This window comes from Lagopus muta, chromosome 18 (genome assembly GCF_023343835.1).
Source record: "Lagopus muta isolate bLagMut1 chromosome 18, bLagMut1 primary, whole genome shotgun sequence".
NCBI classification, from domain to species: domain Eukaryota; kingdom Metazoa; phylum Chordata; class Aves; order Galliformes; family Phasianidae; genus Lagopus; species Lagopus muta.
Window position 1 is genome coordinate 4,336,179 of NC_064450.1, and position 15,860 is coordinate 4,352,038.

Consider the following 15,860-nt stretch of genomic DNA (forward strand, 5'->3'; position numbering starts at 1 on the left):
GACGGGGCTTTGGCTGTGGGGTTTGGCTGTGAGGTTTGGCTGTGGTTTGGCTATGGGGTTTGCACCTCACCCTCAGTGAGGAGTCAAGGGTGGAACTCTGCCACCATCCCCGTCCCACGCGCTGTGGAGCTGAAGTCGTGTTTTTTGCCTTCACCTCCCACTCCAGGCTCAGGAGCCAAGTGCATTCCTCATTGCACCCAGCGCAGGGAGGAGGAGGAGGAGGAGGAGGAGGAGAAGGAGCAGAGGCGATGTGGGAGGGCAGGGTGGCAAATGCCACTGTGTCCTAAGGGCCTCCACCTCCCTCTGTGCTGCACTTAACCCCAGTGGGACTGGGGGGACACTCAGGTCCCTGCAGGGACAAAGACCAGCAGGGTGACAGCAGGCGATGCTGACCCACTGAGGTTTTGAGCAGCAGTGTCAATGCAGCAGCTTTCTCCTGGAATGTGTCACATCCTACCACGTTAGCTGGGGGAAATGGGACGCTGTCACAGTGTGGGGCTGTGCTCACGGCTCTGATTCACATCTGGGAGGAGATGCAGAAGTTGAGGGCTGTGTTTGGGGTTGGTAGGCAGTGGGTTGGCACGGCACATTTCCACCACGACACAGTCCTCCCCACGTGTCTCAGTGTGGCTTCCCATGGGGAAGAAGCCAAGCACGTGGCAGAGCTGGGTGTGATATCCCCAGAGAGGGGCAGGGACCCTCTTGGAAATATTCAGGGGCTCCTCGTTCATTTCTAACACAGAATCGATACTCTGCACCCAAGCCCTGCTGCCAGGAAGAGGGCACAGCTCTGGCTGTGGCAGGGGGGTCCTGCTCTGCTGGGTTGGGCCTGCAGCAGGACAGCATCCCCCCCTGCTCCCCTCACAGCTGTAAGCACAAATCTGCTGATGCCAACGATTTTCCTGCTGAGAGCAGAGTGGCAGCTGAGGATGATTTGGAGGAGAAATACAGCAAAAAGCCTTGGCAGCTCTGCAGGAACAGAGCACAGGCCACAGCAGGGCTCAGCTACACTCCAGCCCCTGCCCAGGTGTGCTTTGGAGCTGCGCCTTCCATCCGCCTGTCTGTTTGTTCACCTGTCCCATCTGTCACCGTCCATCTGTCTGCCTGCCTGCCTATCTGTCCGTTGGTCTGTCTGCCTGCCTGCCTGCCCATCTGCCTGTCTTCCTATCTGCCTGTCTGTCCCCCTGCTCTGTCCCCTGTCTGTCTGCCTGCTGTCCCTCTGTCAGGATGTGCAGCAGCTGCCAGGGCACTGCAGGATCCCCACTGCTTCTCCCACCCCCTCTGCAGGCCCGGTGGTCATTCCAAGTCCCAGCAGCATTCTCCCTTTTCCTGTGCTGCCAGTTTGACAGCCTGGGTCTGCAGCAACCTGCAAATGGTTTTGGGTACAAACAACCCGCCAGCAGCACGGAGGTGTTCCTGCACACCCTTTCCCAAAGACATGAATTTCCCCACCTTCCCTTTGCAATCTGCAGGACAGAAAGTGATGTGTCCCTCCGGGAGGTGGTGGGCGTCCCAAAGGCAGCGCTGGGCCCAGCCAGCACTGGGAGGACAACTTCAGCAGCGCGTTTCGCCTTCTCTATGTCCTCCACGCTGAAAAGGCTGAAAAAAAAACAACTTCCACCTCCCCCCCCCCCCCCCCCTCCACCCCCCGCCCTCCCTGAGAGCAGGAGGGAGGAGTGGGAGAGAGGAGGAGAGAGGGGAAAGTGAGCTCACGTTCACACGTTGGAAGAGGCTGGTCCTGCGATGCCTTTGAATATTTCACTTTTCGGCAGTTTCCCATCAGTCAGCCGCCCGCATCCAGGCTGAGCGGGAGCTGCTACAGCCATGGGGAGACCCGAGCTGTAGGAGATACCCGAAATTCCAGCTCTGAGGGCGCAGCTGCTGGGCGCACACCTCGCCGCTCGCACTCACATCCCCTCCCGGCTCCAGGCGCAACGCACGCAGCTCCCCATGGAGAAAGTCCAGGGAGAAATGGAGATCGAGAGGTGGGAGCGAAGTGAGGAGATCTCCGACGCGGAGAAGAAGGTTATTCAGGAGACATGGAGCAGAGTGTACGCCAACTGCGAGGACGTCGGAGTCTCCATACTCATCAGGTAACGGGGGGAAGAAAGCAAATCCGAGCGAAGCCCTTTATAGACAAAAACAGAACGGTCTGTAGAGCGGAACGCGATGAATGACAGCGAGTGGGGAGCGCGGAGCATCCATTGGAGCGGGGACGATTCGCAGCCCTCCTCCGATTTCAGCACGGGGGGAGCGGGGCAGCACCGCGGGGACTTGGTGGGATTCGGTTTCCATCGGAAAGGTCACCTTAACCCGCGTGGAGGTGGGGGAGCGCGGAGGCAGCGCGGTGCAGGGCTCGGCTCGCCGGGGGTGGGTTTGTTGCGGTTGGGTTTGGGGTTTTTTTTTTCCCCCCCCACTGAGTTCCGTGCGGATGGCGTTGGTACGTCCCAGGCTGGCGGGTGAAATAATGCAAGTTGGGAGCCAAGATAAAACCCAAGCAGGTGTCTCCGAGGGCACCATCTGTCCCTCCGGCGGCAGCGTCGGCGGGGAGGGAGCGCTGGAGTTGGTGGCGGGGGGGGGGGGGGGGGGGGGACGGAGGGCACACATGGGGTGGGGGCAAAGGGGGTGGCAGCACCGAGCGGTCTCCAAGCCCTGAGCATTGCCTGAGCTATGGGGCATCATCACCCCATGGCACAGAGCATTACCCCATGGCACAGAGCATTACCCCATGGCACAGAGCATCGCTCCACAGCACAGAGTATTGCCCCACGGCACAGAGCATCATCCAGCAGCATGGGGCTGGGTGGCTGCAATGGGCAAAATGCAAACTCTCACATCATGCCAAAATCAGGAAGGGTTATGCTCTGCTGGAGGGGAAATAGGGACAGGAAGGTTTTCCTTTTGCTGTTCGTTGTTGTGTGGGGTGTGAGCCCTTTGCATGCATGTGCTTTGTGTGAATGGCCATCTAAAAGTTTTCCATGGGCTGATAGCTGATGCCCTGAGCCCATGGGAAATGCAGAGCACAGAGAATTCCTGTCCCAACCCTGGGAAGCCAAGATGCTCCTTCTCCCAGTCCTGTGAGCTCCGGCACAGGGTAATGGGGAGTGGAAAGTGCGGCATCAGCGTCCTCACTGCCTTCATGTCCCCGATGCACAGGGGTGGGCATGGAGCTGGGCTGAGCCCCAGCAGTGTGCAGCAGCTGTGTTGCCAATGGCAGTGTTGGGAAGAGGTGTCTGGGCAGGATGCTGCCTGGATGATGCCATGGGGGAATTAGCCCAGGGCAACTCCTTGCTTTTGGTATCTAGGGTGCAGCGATGGGGCTCAGAGCAGGGGTGAGGAGAGTGAGGTGCAACCATGGGGACGTGTGGCTGAGCTCTGCTCCCAACCCAAACTCTTCCCATCCAAGTTTCTGCTCCAACTTGCCTGTCCCCAGAGGGTGCCGTGGCAATGTGGTGGTGGGTGTTCCCAAGTGCCAGCAGGGTATCACAGACCTGGGATGGACCTGGCTGCCTGTGAGCCTTAACCATGGCACATGCCCAGAGCCCAGCTGCATTTCTGTTGTTGGGGAGTTGTGTTGCCCCACGGAGGTTTCCTCTGCTCTTCCCCATTTATCTTCCAGGACCTGCTCTGGGCTGGTGATGACTTTTTCCTACGGGAAATGCATGGGGGCTCACAGCCACCTCTGCACCTTGAGGGCTGAGCCCAAGCTGGGGGCCAATCCTTCGCTGTGATGGCAGAAGGGGGGCTGCCCAACCAAAGGGCGAGCTTGGAGTGAGGGTCTGCAGTGCCACCATCCTGCAGGAGTTCTGCTGTGTGTCCCAGTGCATCTCCCTCCTCCTCACACCATTTCCATGCTGGCTCACCCACCCTCTGCTTTGCAGATGGGGACGCTGAGGCTCAAGGCTGTGCACCAGCACTGGCCATCAGGCTCCAGCCCTTGTGGCTGCAGCTTTGCTCAGAGCCATAGCACATCTCTATGGTCCTTCCAGCAGCACAGCGGGGTCCTGAGTTTGTGCAGCCTCTGGGATCCGACGGGATATGATCACAGATAATGAGGGTTTCAGGCAGCGCAGCCACCGGATCATGGGAATCTGCGCCGTGCGGTCAGAACTATGCTGCTAATTGACCATTTCCTCGGCGGGGGAGCTTCATCTTCCTCCTGGGGAGCGTGGGGCCTCTGCAGCATCGCTGCCAGGATCCATTTCACAGCAGCTGCCTTAACCCTTGTGGGATTGGGGCTGGGGGTGGGGATGGGGATGGGCAGGGCACCCTTAAGCTCCACATGTGGGACTGCGTTTCGGCTGGGTCGTTCCAGCCAGCGTAATGGAGAGACACATTGCAGCACACATGGAGCCTGCCCGTAGCTCTGGGTGCATCGCCGTGCCTCAGTTTCCCCATCTGTAACCTAGGAATTGTTCCTTTTGGGAAAATGCTGCCCGCTGAGGTCCTCAGAGGAGGCTGGGTGTGTGTGCACAGAGCTCGCAGTGCAGCGTCATGCAGCCATGTGCCCAACACGAGCGTGGTTGGAAACCTCTACGGGTTGGAAGTCCCCACATCCCGACCCTCACACCCACTGCTGCAGCCACAGGTGTGGGACTGCAAAACTCTATGGATCCCCTTGGGCTCCTGAGGAGGAAACCCAGGGGCAGTCTCCATTAACTCCCAGTCTGACCCGCTCTCAGTGTGGCAGCTGTGCTGAGCCCTGTGCTGCAGGGCCTCCCCATCCCTCTCTCTCTGCTCCCATCACCACCTGTCCACATTTCCCATTCTTTTGCTCTCTCTGTCAGTCTCGGTGCTCAGAGCTGGAGAAGCACAACACGCACAGCAGTCATTCTGCACGCCAGGATAAACTACCATAGAGCCCAAGGAATGAGTCCAGCTCTGCAGAAAACCCTTTCTATTTTTCAGAATCAAATCAGTGGATTGAATCCCCCCAGAATCTCATTTAAAGCAATGGTTTTGCAGGTGCCATGCATTTTGTTCGGGTGTCCCTCGGGGCAAGGAGCCTATTTCTGGTGCCAAAAGGTACATTTCAGGGCAAAGCATCCCAACTGAGCCCCCTCCCCAAAATGCTTTGCAGTGGGGTCCCTCAGAAGGACAATCCCCATCCCACTGCATGTCATGCACTCACGAATCACTGCGGTCAGTCTGAATGGATGTTTTCCTGGAGAAAAGGGCTCTGCTCATGAGGATGCTCAAGAGGAACATTTCCCAAAAAATCAACTCCCCATGAGGGGTAGAAAAAGGGTTTGAGGGGGGGGAAGATTTAAAGCACTGTATCTGGAAGTAGAGGCTCATGGCTGTGCTCTCTGTGTGGCTGCAGCTCCCCATCCCAGACCACTGGGATCCCCGTCTCCCCAAACTCGTTTGGGTTTTTCCTGCTGGGTTTTGCTGGAGCATCCCAATCCCTTTGCAGAAGCCCAGCCCCGAAAGAAACCTACATACAGGTGGCTGGAACAGCACTGGGAAGGTGCAGGCGAAGCGCTGAGCCATCCTGAGCTCAATAAATAGCACCTGCCTACCTCCAGCAGCTGCTTTGTGGGCACTGGAGCAGAACGGGGCTCGGAGCTCTGGGGAAGGATGTGGGGATGGCTGAGAGCTTCTCCCACGTAGAGGAATGAGAGAAAGCGTGAAAGCATCGGTAGGAAAACGATGATGATCCTTATAGGTCCCTTCAACTTGGGATATTCTGGGATTTGAAAATCTATCAGAAAGTGTCCAGGTGTTCATCCCAGGGATCCCAGCAACCTGGTGGGCCCAGGGCTGCCTTCCCTATGGGTCGGGTTGGAGCTCTCAGGGTGACGAAGCACTGATGCTTCCAGCTGGTGCCGGCCATGCTAGGCAGGAACAGTTGGACTTGATGATCTTAGGGCTCTTTTCCAACCTTAATTCTTCCATGCAAGGGCCGGAGCTGGGGTTCAGCCCCGCTTGGTTTGCTACAGGGATGGGGAAGGGAGGAAGGTGGGGAAGGCGCGCAGGGAGCAGCGCTGCTCCTTGTGCACAGAGAGCAGCATCATGGCGCTGTGCACCTTAATCATTTCCTTTGGCTCTGCTACTGGTGAAGGTTGTGTCCTTAAAGTTGTTAAAAGGGCAAAAGAGGGAGGAAAACATCTCCGACATCCTGTGTGCTCGGTCCAGATGTAGCTCGCCGGGAACAAATTAGCGGGTGCAGAATGGAACCGCTTAAAAAGAAATTTAATGAGATGGGGATTCAGGCATCTGCTTTCCATCAATCATAATTTCGTGTGATATGCAATGGTAAATGTCATATTTTTAATGACTCCAATGAAGGAAAAAAGCCCGAACCACACACACGAGTAATGAGCCAACAAAATTCCAGAGCCTGAGCTGTTTGAACTCTCAGAAATGTTCTGTGGATAGAAACAAACCCAGTGAACACCTCTTCTATCTCACTATTGTTTGAGTTATTTTATTTCTTCCTCCTTTCCCTTCTCCCCCCCCCATCCTCCCCCCGCTCCCTTGGGTTATATTTAACCTTTGTGTTAAATTAATCTTCTCTGTTTATTAGCAACTACGAGAAAGGTTCATTCCCTCTCTTTCTGGCTCTGACAGCTCAGATTTGCTCCAGGCTTGGGGTCCCTGCTCAGAACTGTGATGCTATGAGCAGAGTTGGAGCCTCTATCCGTGTGGGTGGAGGACACGGCCTTGGGGTTGCGCTTGGTCCCTCTGTGCTGTGGTTCTGGGGGTTACTCCAAGCTCAGTCCTTGAGTCCTCTCATCATGCTGAGAGCACGAGAGATGGGGCTTTTCAGGGAGCTTCTAACAGCAAACAGGGACTTGAGATTTCCAGGCTGAGGCATGCACTTGTTGGGGAGGGCTCCAGGCAGAACCTCAGTCGCAGTGCCATCTCCACGGCCAACTCTGTGCCCCAGCCCTGAGATGGGTCCCGACCATCCCTCACCCCATGGCATCTCTGAGACAACGGGATGGGCCTGAGGACATCCATGGGAATGGGAGCTAGAGGCAGCCTCCCAGTTGGGATTCCTGCTGACACTGACCTGATGTGAGTTTCCAAACAACATCTTGTCCCCCCCCCCCTCCACTCTCCTTCCTCCCCAACCTTTCTGCTCTTCACACCTCTGAAACCTATTTTGGGCTGATGGATCCCAGCTGCCTTGGGGAGCAGTGTGCTCAAGGAAGCCCTTGAGCCGCTTCCTTGGCAATGCCATGAGTTGTGCACCAGCCAATGGAGTGAGGGAAGGCTGGGAGCAGGGAGAGGGAGGGTAATGAGGTGGGAAGTGAGCAGATCCATGAATTGACACTGCTTGTGGGGTGGTGAGTGGGGTGATAATCCCAGCTGATGCTGGAGGGATGCAATGATGGATGGGAATGGGATGGGAATGAGATGGGAATGAGATGGGAGTGAGATGGGAATGAGATGGGAATGAGATGGGAAAGGGATGGGAAAGGGATGGGAATCAGATGGGAATCAGATGGGAAAGGGATGCATGTTGAGATGTCGTTTGGGCACAGCTGCCTGCCATCAGCCGCTTCACTCGTTCCAGCTGAGTTTCGTGGGGTTTGATTCTTCCCATAGCAAAGAGGGTCCCCATCTGTAGGCTGGGTGCCTGGGGGATGTCTTGGCAGTGGCTCCTTGGACTTGGGGACCTGGGCTGGGGTCTTGCTGGGAGCTCTTTGGAGAAGTGGATTTGTGAATGCTGGGCACATCCTGGGTTAGGAGGGGCTCTTTGGGTGGCAATGCATGAAGAGAGCCCAAGATAGGCAGGGAGAGGCTTGCTTGGATGAAGGACGAGCTTCGCTTGCTTTTCTCCATCTTTCTGAGGCAGGAGGAGATGTCTTGACATACAGGAGATGGCCATGGCATCTAGCATGCTGGGCTGAAGTTTCTGGGTGAAAAAATAAGGAATTCAGTCCTGCCTCTGCTTTGTAGATGAAAATCCAACTGGGATGCCTCTGTAGTAGATAAGTGAGAAAGGCTGACGAAACCTACCGTATTTCCCCGGCAATTCAATGAGCTCTCGCCTTGGCTGTGCTGGAGGTAACGGGGCTGTTCCCAGCACCTCTGCTCTCCTGACTGTGCTCTGTCTGTTCTTTCTCCCAAGGTTTTTTGTCAACTTTCCATCTGCCAAACAATACTTCAGCCAGTTCAAGCACATGGACGACACGCTGGAGATGGAGAGGAGCTTGCAGCTGCGGAAGCACGCCCAGCGGGTCATGGGTGCCATCAACTCTGTGGTGGAGAACCTCAACGACCCAGAGAAGGTCTCCTCTGTTCTGGCCCTGGTGGGCAAAGCCCATGCCCTCAAGCACAAAGTGGAGCCCATCTACTTTAAGGTAAAGGGAGGGAAGGAAAACTTCTTGGGATGCTTTAGAATCATTAAGGTTGGAAGAGACTACTAAGACCACTGAGACCAACAGCTGACCCATCCCCACCGTGACCACTGATGGGGAGTCAGGGAGGACTGGTGGTGCTGCTTGTAGGACTGCTCCCCTCATTCCTGCAGTTTCCTATCGAGATGCTGCCTCATGTATAGCAGCATCCCCAGAGGCGGCCAACTCTGGAGCTTTTGGGACTTCCTCTCGCCACCAGAGTCCTGCCTGTATCCTGCACCTCTTCTTGCACAGCTGTGGGGTCTTTCTTGAGTTCTTTTAGCAATGAAGTGGGGTGGATGGCACCTATGGCACTAGAGCTGCCAAAATTAAGGAGATGCTCGGCAGCGCTGCGTCAGCCTCCTGCCCAGCCCCTCTGTGAGCGCTGCAATGCCCTGATCACCCCTCCATGCAGCAGAGAGCCTTGTGCCCAGAACTCAACCCCCGCCTTGCATTTCTTTAGGGAAAAAAAAGCTCACTCATTCTGCCTTCCCTGCAGAGCTCATTAACCCTTTGCTGTCCCCCGCAGAAGCTCACTGGCGTCATGCTGGAGGTGATCGCCGAGGCGTACGGCAACGATTTCACCCCAGAGGCGCAAGGCGCGTGGACCAAGATGAGGACCCTCATCTACACCCACGTGACAGCCGCGTACAAAGAGGCAGGCTGGGTGTCCTACCCCAGTGCCACGCTGTGAGCGGACCGCGGGGACGGGCGAGGGGCAGGGAGGGATGCGACGCGCCAGGAATCCGCCCTGCTCTGTTCTCGAGGTCTTTGCTCCGCGCGGGGCCGGCCAGTGCTGGTAGATGCCAATCACAATTGGATCTCTATAGGGTTTTCAAAAAATATATCAGTAAGCAAGCCAAAAACTAAGAACCACGGGGGTGTGGGTGGGTCGGGGTGAAGCACGGGATGTGGGCAAAGGGTGCGTTGGTTGTTGGCTCCGTCTCGCTGTCCTGGTCCATGATCACCTCCCACAGCCCATGCCTTGCCACGCAGCGGTGTGCAGCACTGCTCACCCCTCTGCTTTCCATGCCTCGCCCCCAGGACAGCCCAGCTTCTTGTTTTTGGGCTGCGATGCTTATCAGGACCGCCGCACTTTGCTTTGCCTGCACTGCTCATCCTCGCAGGGCAGCCGGCCCAGAGGCTGCAGCACCCATCGCTCGCTTCATCCGCAGCTCTCGTGGCTTATTTGTTGCAACCCATCCTGGGGCTGGAGGGAGCAAGGGGACAGAAGTGCCGCTCGTCCCCACTGCAGGAAGGCAGGGTGTCCCTGGGTGCCCTGCGCAGCGCTGGGTCCCTGCGCCAGGGACATGCATGAGGATGGGCTCAGTGACACACGTTGTGCCTTGGCCGCTGTGTGTCTGTCAGGTGGGGATGTGGAACCAGGGCCCCTTGCCTGGAGAGAAGGAATTCAAGAATTGGGATAGGGAAAGATGAAGGATCCATCACATGAAGGATGGGGTGTGAAGGGAGGTCCCAGCTCTGTTGATGCTGACACTGCTTTATGTAGGGAGTATTTCTGCCCTCTGGGTCAAACTGGGCTTCTGCAAACAAAGTGCCTGCTAGAAGTCGGTCTGTGTAGTCACGGACCAGCAGTGCTCCCCTGCCCTACCTGGGGGCTGCCCCATGCCCTGTGAGGCTCTGGGGCTGTATGTCTCATCCTGCCCCAGTGCTGGGGCTGTGGGTGAGTCTGCGGCGTTTTGCTGCCTCAGTTTCCCTTTTGGCCAGAGAGTGGAGGGGATGGAGGGGCTGCCCTACTGACTCCCACATGCATGTAGGTCAGGCTGGTGGAAAGTTGGGGGTGACACATTCCCTAGGAAGCTTTGGCGTCCTTGTCACCCTCTATTTCCCAAACTATCTCTGTGATTTTTAGAGCTTTGATGGGGATGGTGCCTATGACAAATACCATGATGTCCCTATGGTGACCTCCCCTTTCCAAGCATCCAGCCAGCGATTCCTGCTTTGCTCACCCACTGCTATTTAGACACCCACAGGGAATCTTTTCAGTTTTTTTTCACTGTTCTGGGTGTTTTGCTGCCTAGCTGGTAACATACCCAGCCCTCTTCCATTGGCCACCCTACTGCCAAACCAGAAGAGGCGGAGGCAGGAGCTGGCCCTGGGTATGATGGACTGGATGGAAAAACTGCTCAGAATAGAGCCAACGTGTGCAGGGACAGAGGATTTAGGAAAGGAAGGGGACACAAAGTGACGAGGTGCCCCCAAAGCTGAGCCCACCAGCACTGCTTGCAGCAGCATCTCCCAAAGGGCAGCTGTGCTCACCGGGCTCATGCAGATGGGAGAAGCCCATTCGTTCCGTTCTCTCCGTGCTCTGCAGACCTGGGCCGGCTCTGTTAGAGATGTTTCATCTTCAGACAAAGTCCGTGCATTAACCTTTGAGGTTAATATCCTCCAACCGGAAATTTTTTATTCGGGGCTGATTTCTTCTTCCCTTTTTTCCTTTGTTTTTTTCCCCCCAGAACAGCAGTCCTATAACTGCATGTGCGCGCGCATGTGTGCGTAGGACAGGCTGTTTTTCCAGGCATATTTTCTAAACCAAATCCAGATGTGTCCAGCTGCTGTCCCACCCCCGTCAGCCCCACTGCAAACCACTCAAACAGACGCAAACAAAAACATGTTTATTTTTATCAGCTCTGTGGGACGTAAAATGGAGCAGGGAGGGCGGCTGGGGCAGAGCTTGTGTAGGGAAATGATGGAGATTGAGAGAACACCCCCTCCTCGCCGCCCTCGGCAGAGCAAGCATTGCTTAAATCAGGAAAATTGTCAGCTGGGGAGAGATGAAAATGAGCAGAAAAATGGAAAAAAAATATCATTCCGGAATGACAGAGGGATGAAAAATGCTGTGGGAAAGAAAGGAAAGGAAGGGTTGGTCCTGGCTCTGAGTGCAGCTCCCCAGCACGTGTGCACGTGTGTCACAGCTGCTCCGTGTCACAGCCCTTTGGGAAGTGTGACGTTGCACCTCCCATGTGCTCAGAGCTGCTGCCCCACCAGCAGGGCAGGGTTTGGTGCTGTGACCCGGTGTCCCCCTCCAGCAGCAGGAGCAGGACTGGGTGTCCCCAAGGCAGGGTCGGCCCCCAGCACCCCATCCCAGCTCGCCCAGTGCTCCCAGTCTGCATCCTTCCCCCCAGCTTTTGGCCGGGTGTGTACCCAAAGGCAAAGGGATGGGACATGGAGCCGTGTGTGCCTGCTGGGTATAGGACAGAACAGAGTCTCCATTCATCCCTGTCCCCTCGTAGCTACAGCTGACACACGCCATACGTATACATCACACACACCTGGACAAGGAGCCCTGATGACCCTGCGCCCCTCCATCGCTGCCCCTCGAGGTTCCCCCGTGGGCTGTGCCCTTGCCCTCAGCCACCCCAGAGACCAGAGCTCAGCCCCCTGCTGCCCATCAGGTGCCAGAGGAGCAGGGAGGAACCCCGCTACCCCAACACGGACCAACTTAGGAAGAGAGGGATCAAACCGCCCGCGCGGTCTGAGCGCCCAACAGACCGCGCCGCTCACTCTTCCCATTGCCAGAGCTGTCTCTAATTGTTTGTTCGTCTTGGCGGCCCCACACGGAGCCGTGGGGTTCAGTGTAGCTCTGTGTGTTACCGTTACGATGCTGCTGCGGATGCTGTTCATGTTTGTGTTCCTCGGCGCTTCCGTGCTGGTTTTATACATGCCGTCTCGTGTACGATGGATGTAACTGGTTTTTTGTTTGGTTGGCTTTTCTTTTTTTTATTTTTTTTCTTTTCTTTTCTTTGGTTTTATTATTATTATTATTTTTTTTTTTTTTTTTGTAGGTTTTTAGTATGTTTGTAACCAGACAGAATGGTGTTATTAAACTGAAACTTGTATCTTCAGTGGATAAATCGATCAAAGCCCCCCTGGCTCCTCCTGGTTTCTTTGCTGTGATGCTGGTGGGCAGTGTGTGTCCTCCGAGGGGCTCTGGGGGCCACTGTATGGCCGGGTAGGGCTGCACAAGAGGGCCTTACTCCTTCCCTGTGACTGCTGGCAGTGCCCGTGGCACGCTGCAACCAGCAAGCACCAATCTGGCTCGGCCAAAGGCAAACCCAACAGCCATGGCCATGGCGAGGGGACCAAAGGGCTGGTTCTGACCATCTCCTCTTATCGGGGAAAACCTTTCGGTGCTGTCAGCACAATTAATTGGCCGCCCTTGGAGTCTCTGCCACATCCTGTGTGCACTTCCAGGTGGAAGCGAGCGGTCAGCACGGCATGCTGCTCTGCTCCAGGTGGGAAATGTTGGCCTGGAAACCAGGGGAAAAGGGACTGGGAGCTGCTGTGGGGTCACGATGCTCCCCGCCCTTGGCACGCTGCTCTGAGACAAGAACCAGCGCAGCCTGGAAATCACCAGCACACGGCTGTTATTTCCTAAAGGCTGTTGACAAAGGAGCCGGGAACTTCAGCAATACCTTGCAGAGAGAAAATATTTACACAGCCCTTCACTTTGTACTAATATTTACCCCTGGCTCCCGTCACTGGGGTGACTGTGACGACTGCGCCGTGACCTGGACCCCACAGGCAGGGGATGGGATGCAATGCAGGAGAAGGGCACCAGGGAGCCCCAAAGCTGCCACGTGGCACAGCCCAGGGATGCTGCTTTGCAGGAGGAACCCTTGGCCAAGGAGATGTTAGGAACCACCCCAGCGATGTGGTGAAGGATGGTAGATGTGAGTTGAAGGATGGAGGGAGGAGGATTCTGGTTTCTTGGCCACGTCATGGATTTGTGTTGCCACGTGTCCATCTGGCCATGGGGTCCCTGCAGGTGTGGGCTCCAGGCGGCACATTTCCATCTCCATCTCCATCTTCATCTCCATCTCCATCTCCATCTCCATCTCCATCTCCATCTCCATCTCCATCTCCATCTCCTTCTCATCTTCATCTCTGTCTCCATCTCATCTCACCTCATCTCCATCTCCATCACCATCCACCTCCATCTCCAGACACCAAAGAAGAGAAAGAGGAATACTCCTACCAGGGAGAAATGAAGTCTGCAAGAGCTGTGCTGTGCAAACGCTCATTAAAACCAGCCCTTGGAGAAGCCCTCCATTTGCAGAGCATGGATGCTAAGATCCAAACCAGATGTTGGAGGGACACTGGTCCCTGTGTCCTACATGCCATGGGGCTGCAGACCAAGCCCACAGGCTCCTACTGACTTGAAGAACATTTCCCTTCTTTTCTCCACTGTACATTGAGGTAAGGTGCAAGAGAAGCCCTCAGTCCTGCAGGGCTTGGATGCTGTGCTCTCCCCATTCCAGAAGCTCCGTGCTGCAGCGATGAGGAGCAGCCGGTCTGACACTAAGCAGGAGCACGACCCTTCCTTCCTCGCCCGGCTCCACCTCTGATATGGTTTATCTGAGCAGAGCCCAATGTAAACGCTGTCAGCACGGGATTAATTCCCAGCAGTTTGGCAGCCGAGGGATGCGAGAGCAGCGCCAAGGGAGGGAAGTGAGCATCGCAGATAGAAAAATCCTCCGGGTGTATTTACAGCCAGGTTTCCTCCTCTCCTGGGTGCTGAGCTGAGGGCAGGAGGGGGATCGGGGGGGGCAGCCTGCTGCATCCTCCTTGTCCTACCCTATGGAAGAGCCCTCGTGTTGTCCCCAGGCTGGGAGGAGTGGGGAGAACCAGGATGTGGAGAGGGGATAACTGGGACATGGAACAGGGATAACTGGGACATGGAGTGGGGATAACTGGGGTATGGAGAGGGGGATTATTGGGGTATAGAGTGGGAGTAAGTGGGATATGGAGTGGGAATGACTGAGACAAGAAGAGGGGGATAAGTGGAACATGGAGCAGCGATAACTGGGACATGGAGTGGGGATATCTAGGATATTGAACAGGGATAACTGGAACATGGAACGGGGATAGCTGGGATGTGGAGCAAGGATAACCAGGACATGGAACATGGATCACTGGAGTGAGATAACTGGGACACGGAGAAAGCCCCTCACACTGCAGCAGCTCTCAGCCCGTCTCTGTGCTCCGTTCGGGGAAGATGGGAGTTTCAGCATTCGCCAGGATTTATTAATGTTTATTATGAGTCCTTTTTTTTTTTTTAATAAAAAATTGGTGGTATATTTGCTTTAAGGCAAAGCTTCAGAGGACCACCTGGCAGATGCTGTTTGTGTGTTCAGGCAGCTTCGAGGCTGATCACCCAAACAGACCCTCAAATAAAATAACCATCGGCTCCGCTGCACGGCGGTGCTTCTGTATTCAAGCAGGACAGCACAGGGATTTGATTCAGGGATGTTTTCTAAGCAATAGTGCAAAACTGTTCACCCGGTCTGAGGCACAGAGCGGGGCTGCCAGCACCAGCCAAGGTCGGGCTGTGCAGGAGGAGCCTTGGGAAGGCAGGTAAATAGCAGCAAGCGAGGAGCACTGCTCCTCAAAGATCAGCCCCTGTGCTGCTGTGCGTGCCTGCTGCAATCCTTCCTCCTCCCTGTGCCATCCCATCACTGCAGGCACCAGGCAGAGCCTCCCTGCACCGCCAAGCTATTTCCAGCCTCATCAGAGCCATTTGCAGGGGAAAGAAACCCCCACGGGCAGCACATGGCCCTGTGACAGGCACCAAGGGAGCAGCCCCTGCGCCTTCCCATAGGTTTGTTCTTTGGGAAAGCAATAACAGAGGAGGAAAACCCAAAGGGGAAACTCCCACCAGCCTTTCTGCTGTTGCATTTGATGTCTGATTTCCGAGTGCTTTCCCACCGCAGGCTGATGGAGGAGGAAGCAGCAGTGAAGGGGGTACAGATGGGAGATAACGTGGGGGTGGGCTCTCTGGGGGATGTCAGCTCACTGTGACAACACATCCTGCACGGGCTGGGGGGTGACAGCTGTGCCACCACGCTTGGTGCGGGACACAAGTCTGTATGGGATGGACACAAGTGTCAAGCAGCTGCTGGACGGTGGAAGAGGCCGAGCATCCTCTGCTGCTGCTGCAGGGAACAGCTTCAGTGCCTGCAGCGCTTGTGGCCTGGCCTCTGCTGTTCGTGCTGGGAATGGCAGCGCTGCAGGCAGTGAGCTCCAGGCTGTGCGGGTGGCACTGGGCCGTGCTGGTGGTACTGGGCCATGTAGGTGGCAATGGGACAGGTGGATTTCAAACACCTGGGTTGTGCCCAGGAGCTCCACTCCCAGCTGAGAGCTCTCAGATAAGCAGCTGCAAACAGCCTCAGCACATTTCCCGGCCCCAGCATGAGGTGCACAGCAACGTGTCCCCTCCTGCAGCCCTTTGGGGACAATCCAGCCCAGGCACACTGCCTGGCCGCAGGTGACTCACAGGCACACTGGTGTAACGCTGTAACATTGCTCCCTTGGGGTTTTTTCGGTCACTTACTTTGCTTCCTTATTGCCTAACGCTCTGCTGAGTTCACAGGGGTGACCCTCATGGCCTCTCCCTTCCTGAGCCTCAGCACAGCCCTCCCGCAGGGAAGGATGCATCCGCTGTCCCAACATGGACATTTTTCCAGCAGTCTTTGAAGACCAAAGTGC

The 15,860-nt window shown here is 56.0% G+C and overlaps 1 protein-coding gene across 1 annotated transcript; it reads left to right on the plus strand.

Moving 5' to 3' along the window:
• Positions 1–1,665: 1,665 nt before the first annotated feature.
• On the plus strand, positions 1,666–9,045 carry CYGB (cytoglobin). The gene is made up of 3 exons (XM_048964892.1): positions 1,666–2,093; positions 8,084–8,315; positions 8,881–9,045. Exons 1-3 carry the CDS (start codon positions 1,951–1,953, stop codon positions 9,043–9,045), a joined length of 540 nt encoding a protein of 179 aa, XP_048820849.1. The 5' UTR covers positions 1,666–1,950.
• The last annotated feature ends 6,815 nt before the right edge of the window (positions 9,046–15,860 follow it).

What these genes read in the sequence shown, in the direction of transcription:
- CYGB (XM_048964892.1), top strand. Translation starts at nt 1,951, where the DNA reads ATGGAGAAAGTCCAGGGAGAAATGGAGATCGAGAGGTGGGAGCGAAGT. An exon ending in GGAGTCTCCATACTCATCAG is followed by an intron (nt 2,094 to 8,083) that starts GTAACGGGGGGA and finishes CTTTCTCCCAAG; the next exon opens with GTTTTTTGTCAACTTTCCAT. An exon ending in TGGAGCCCATCTACTTTAAG is followed by an intron (nt 8,316 to 8,880) that starts GTAAAGGGAGGG and finishes TGTCCCCCGCAG; the next exon opens with AAGCTCACTGGCGTCATGCT.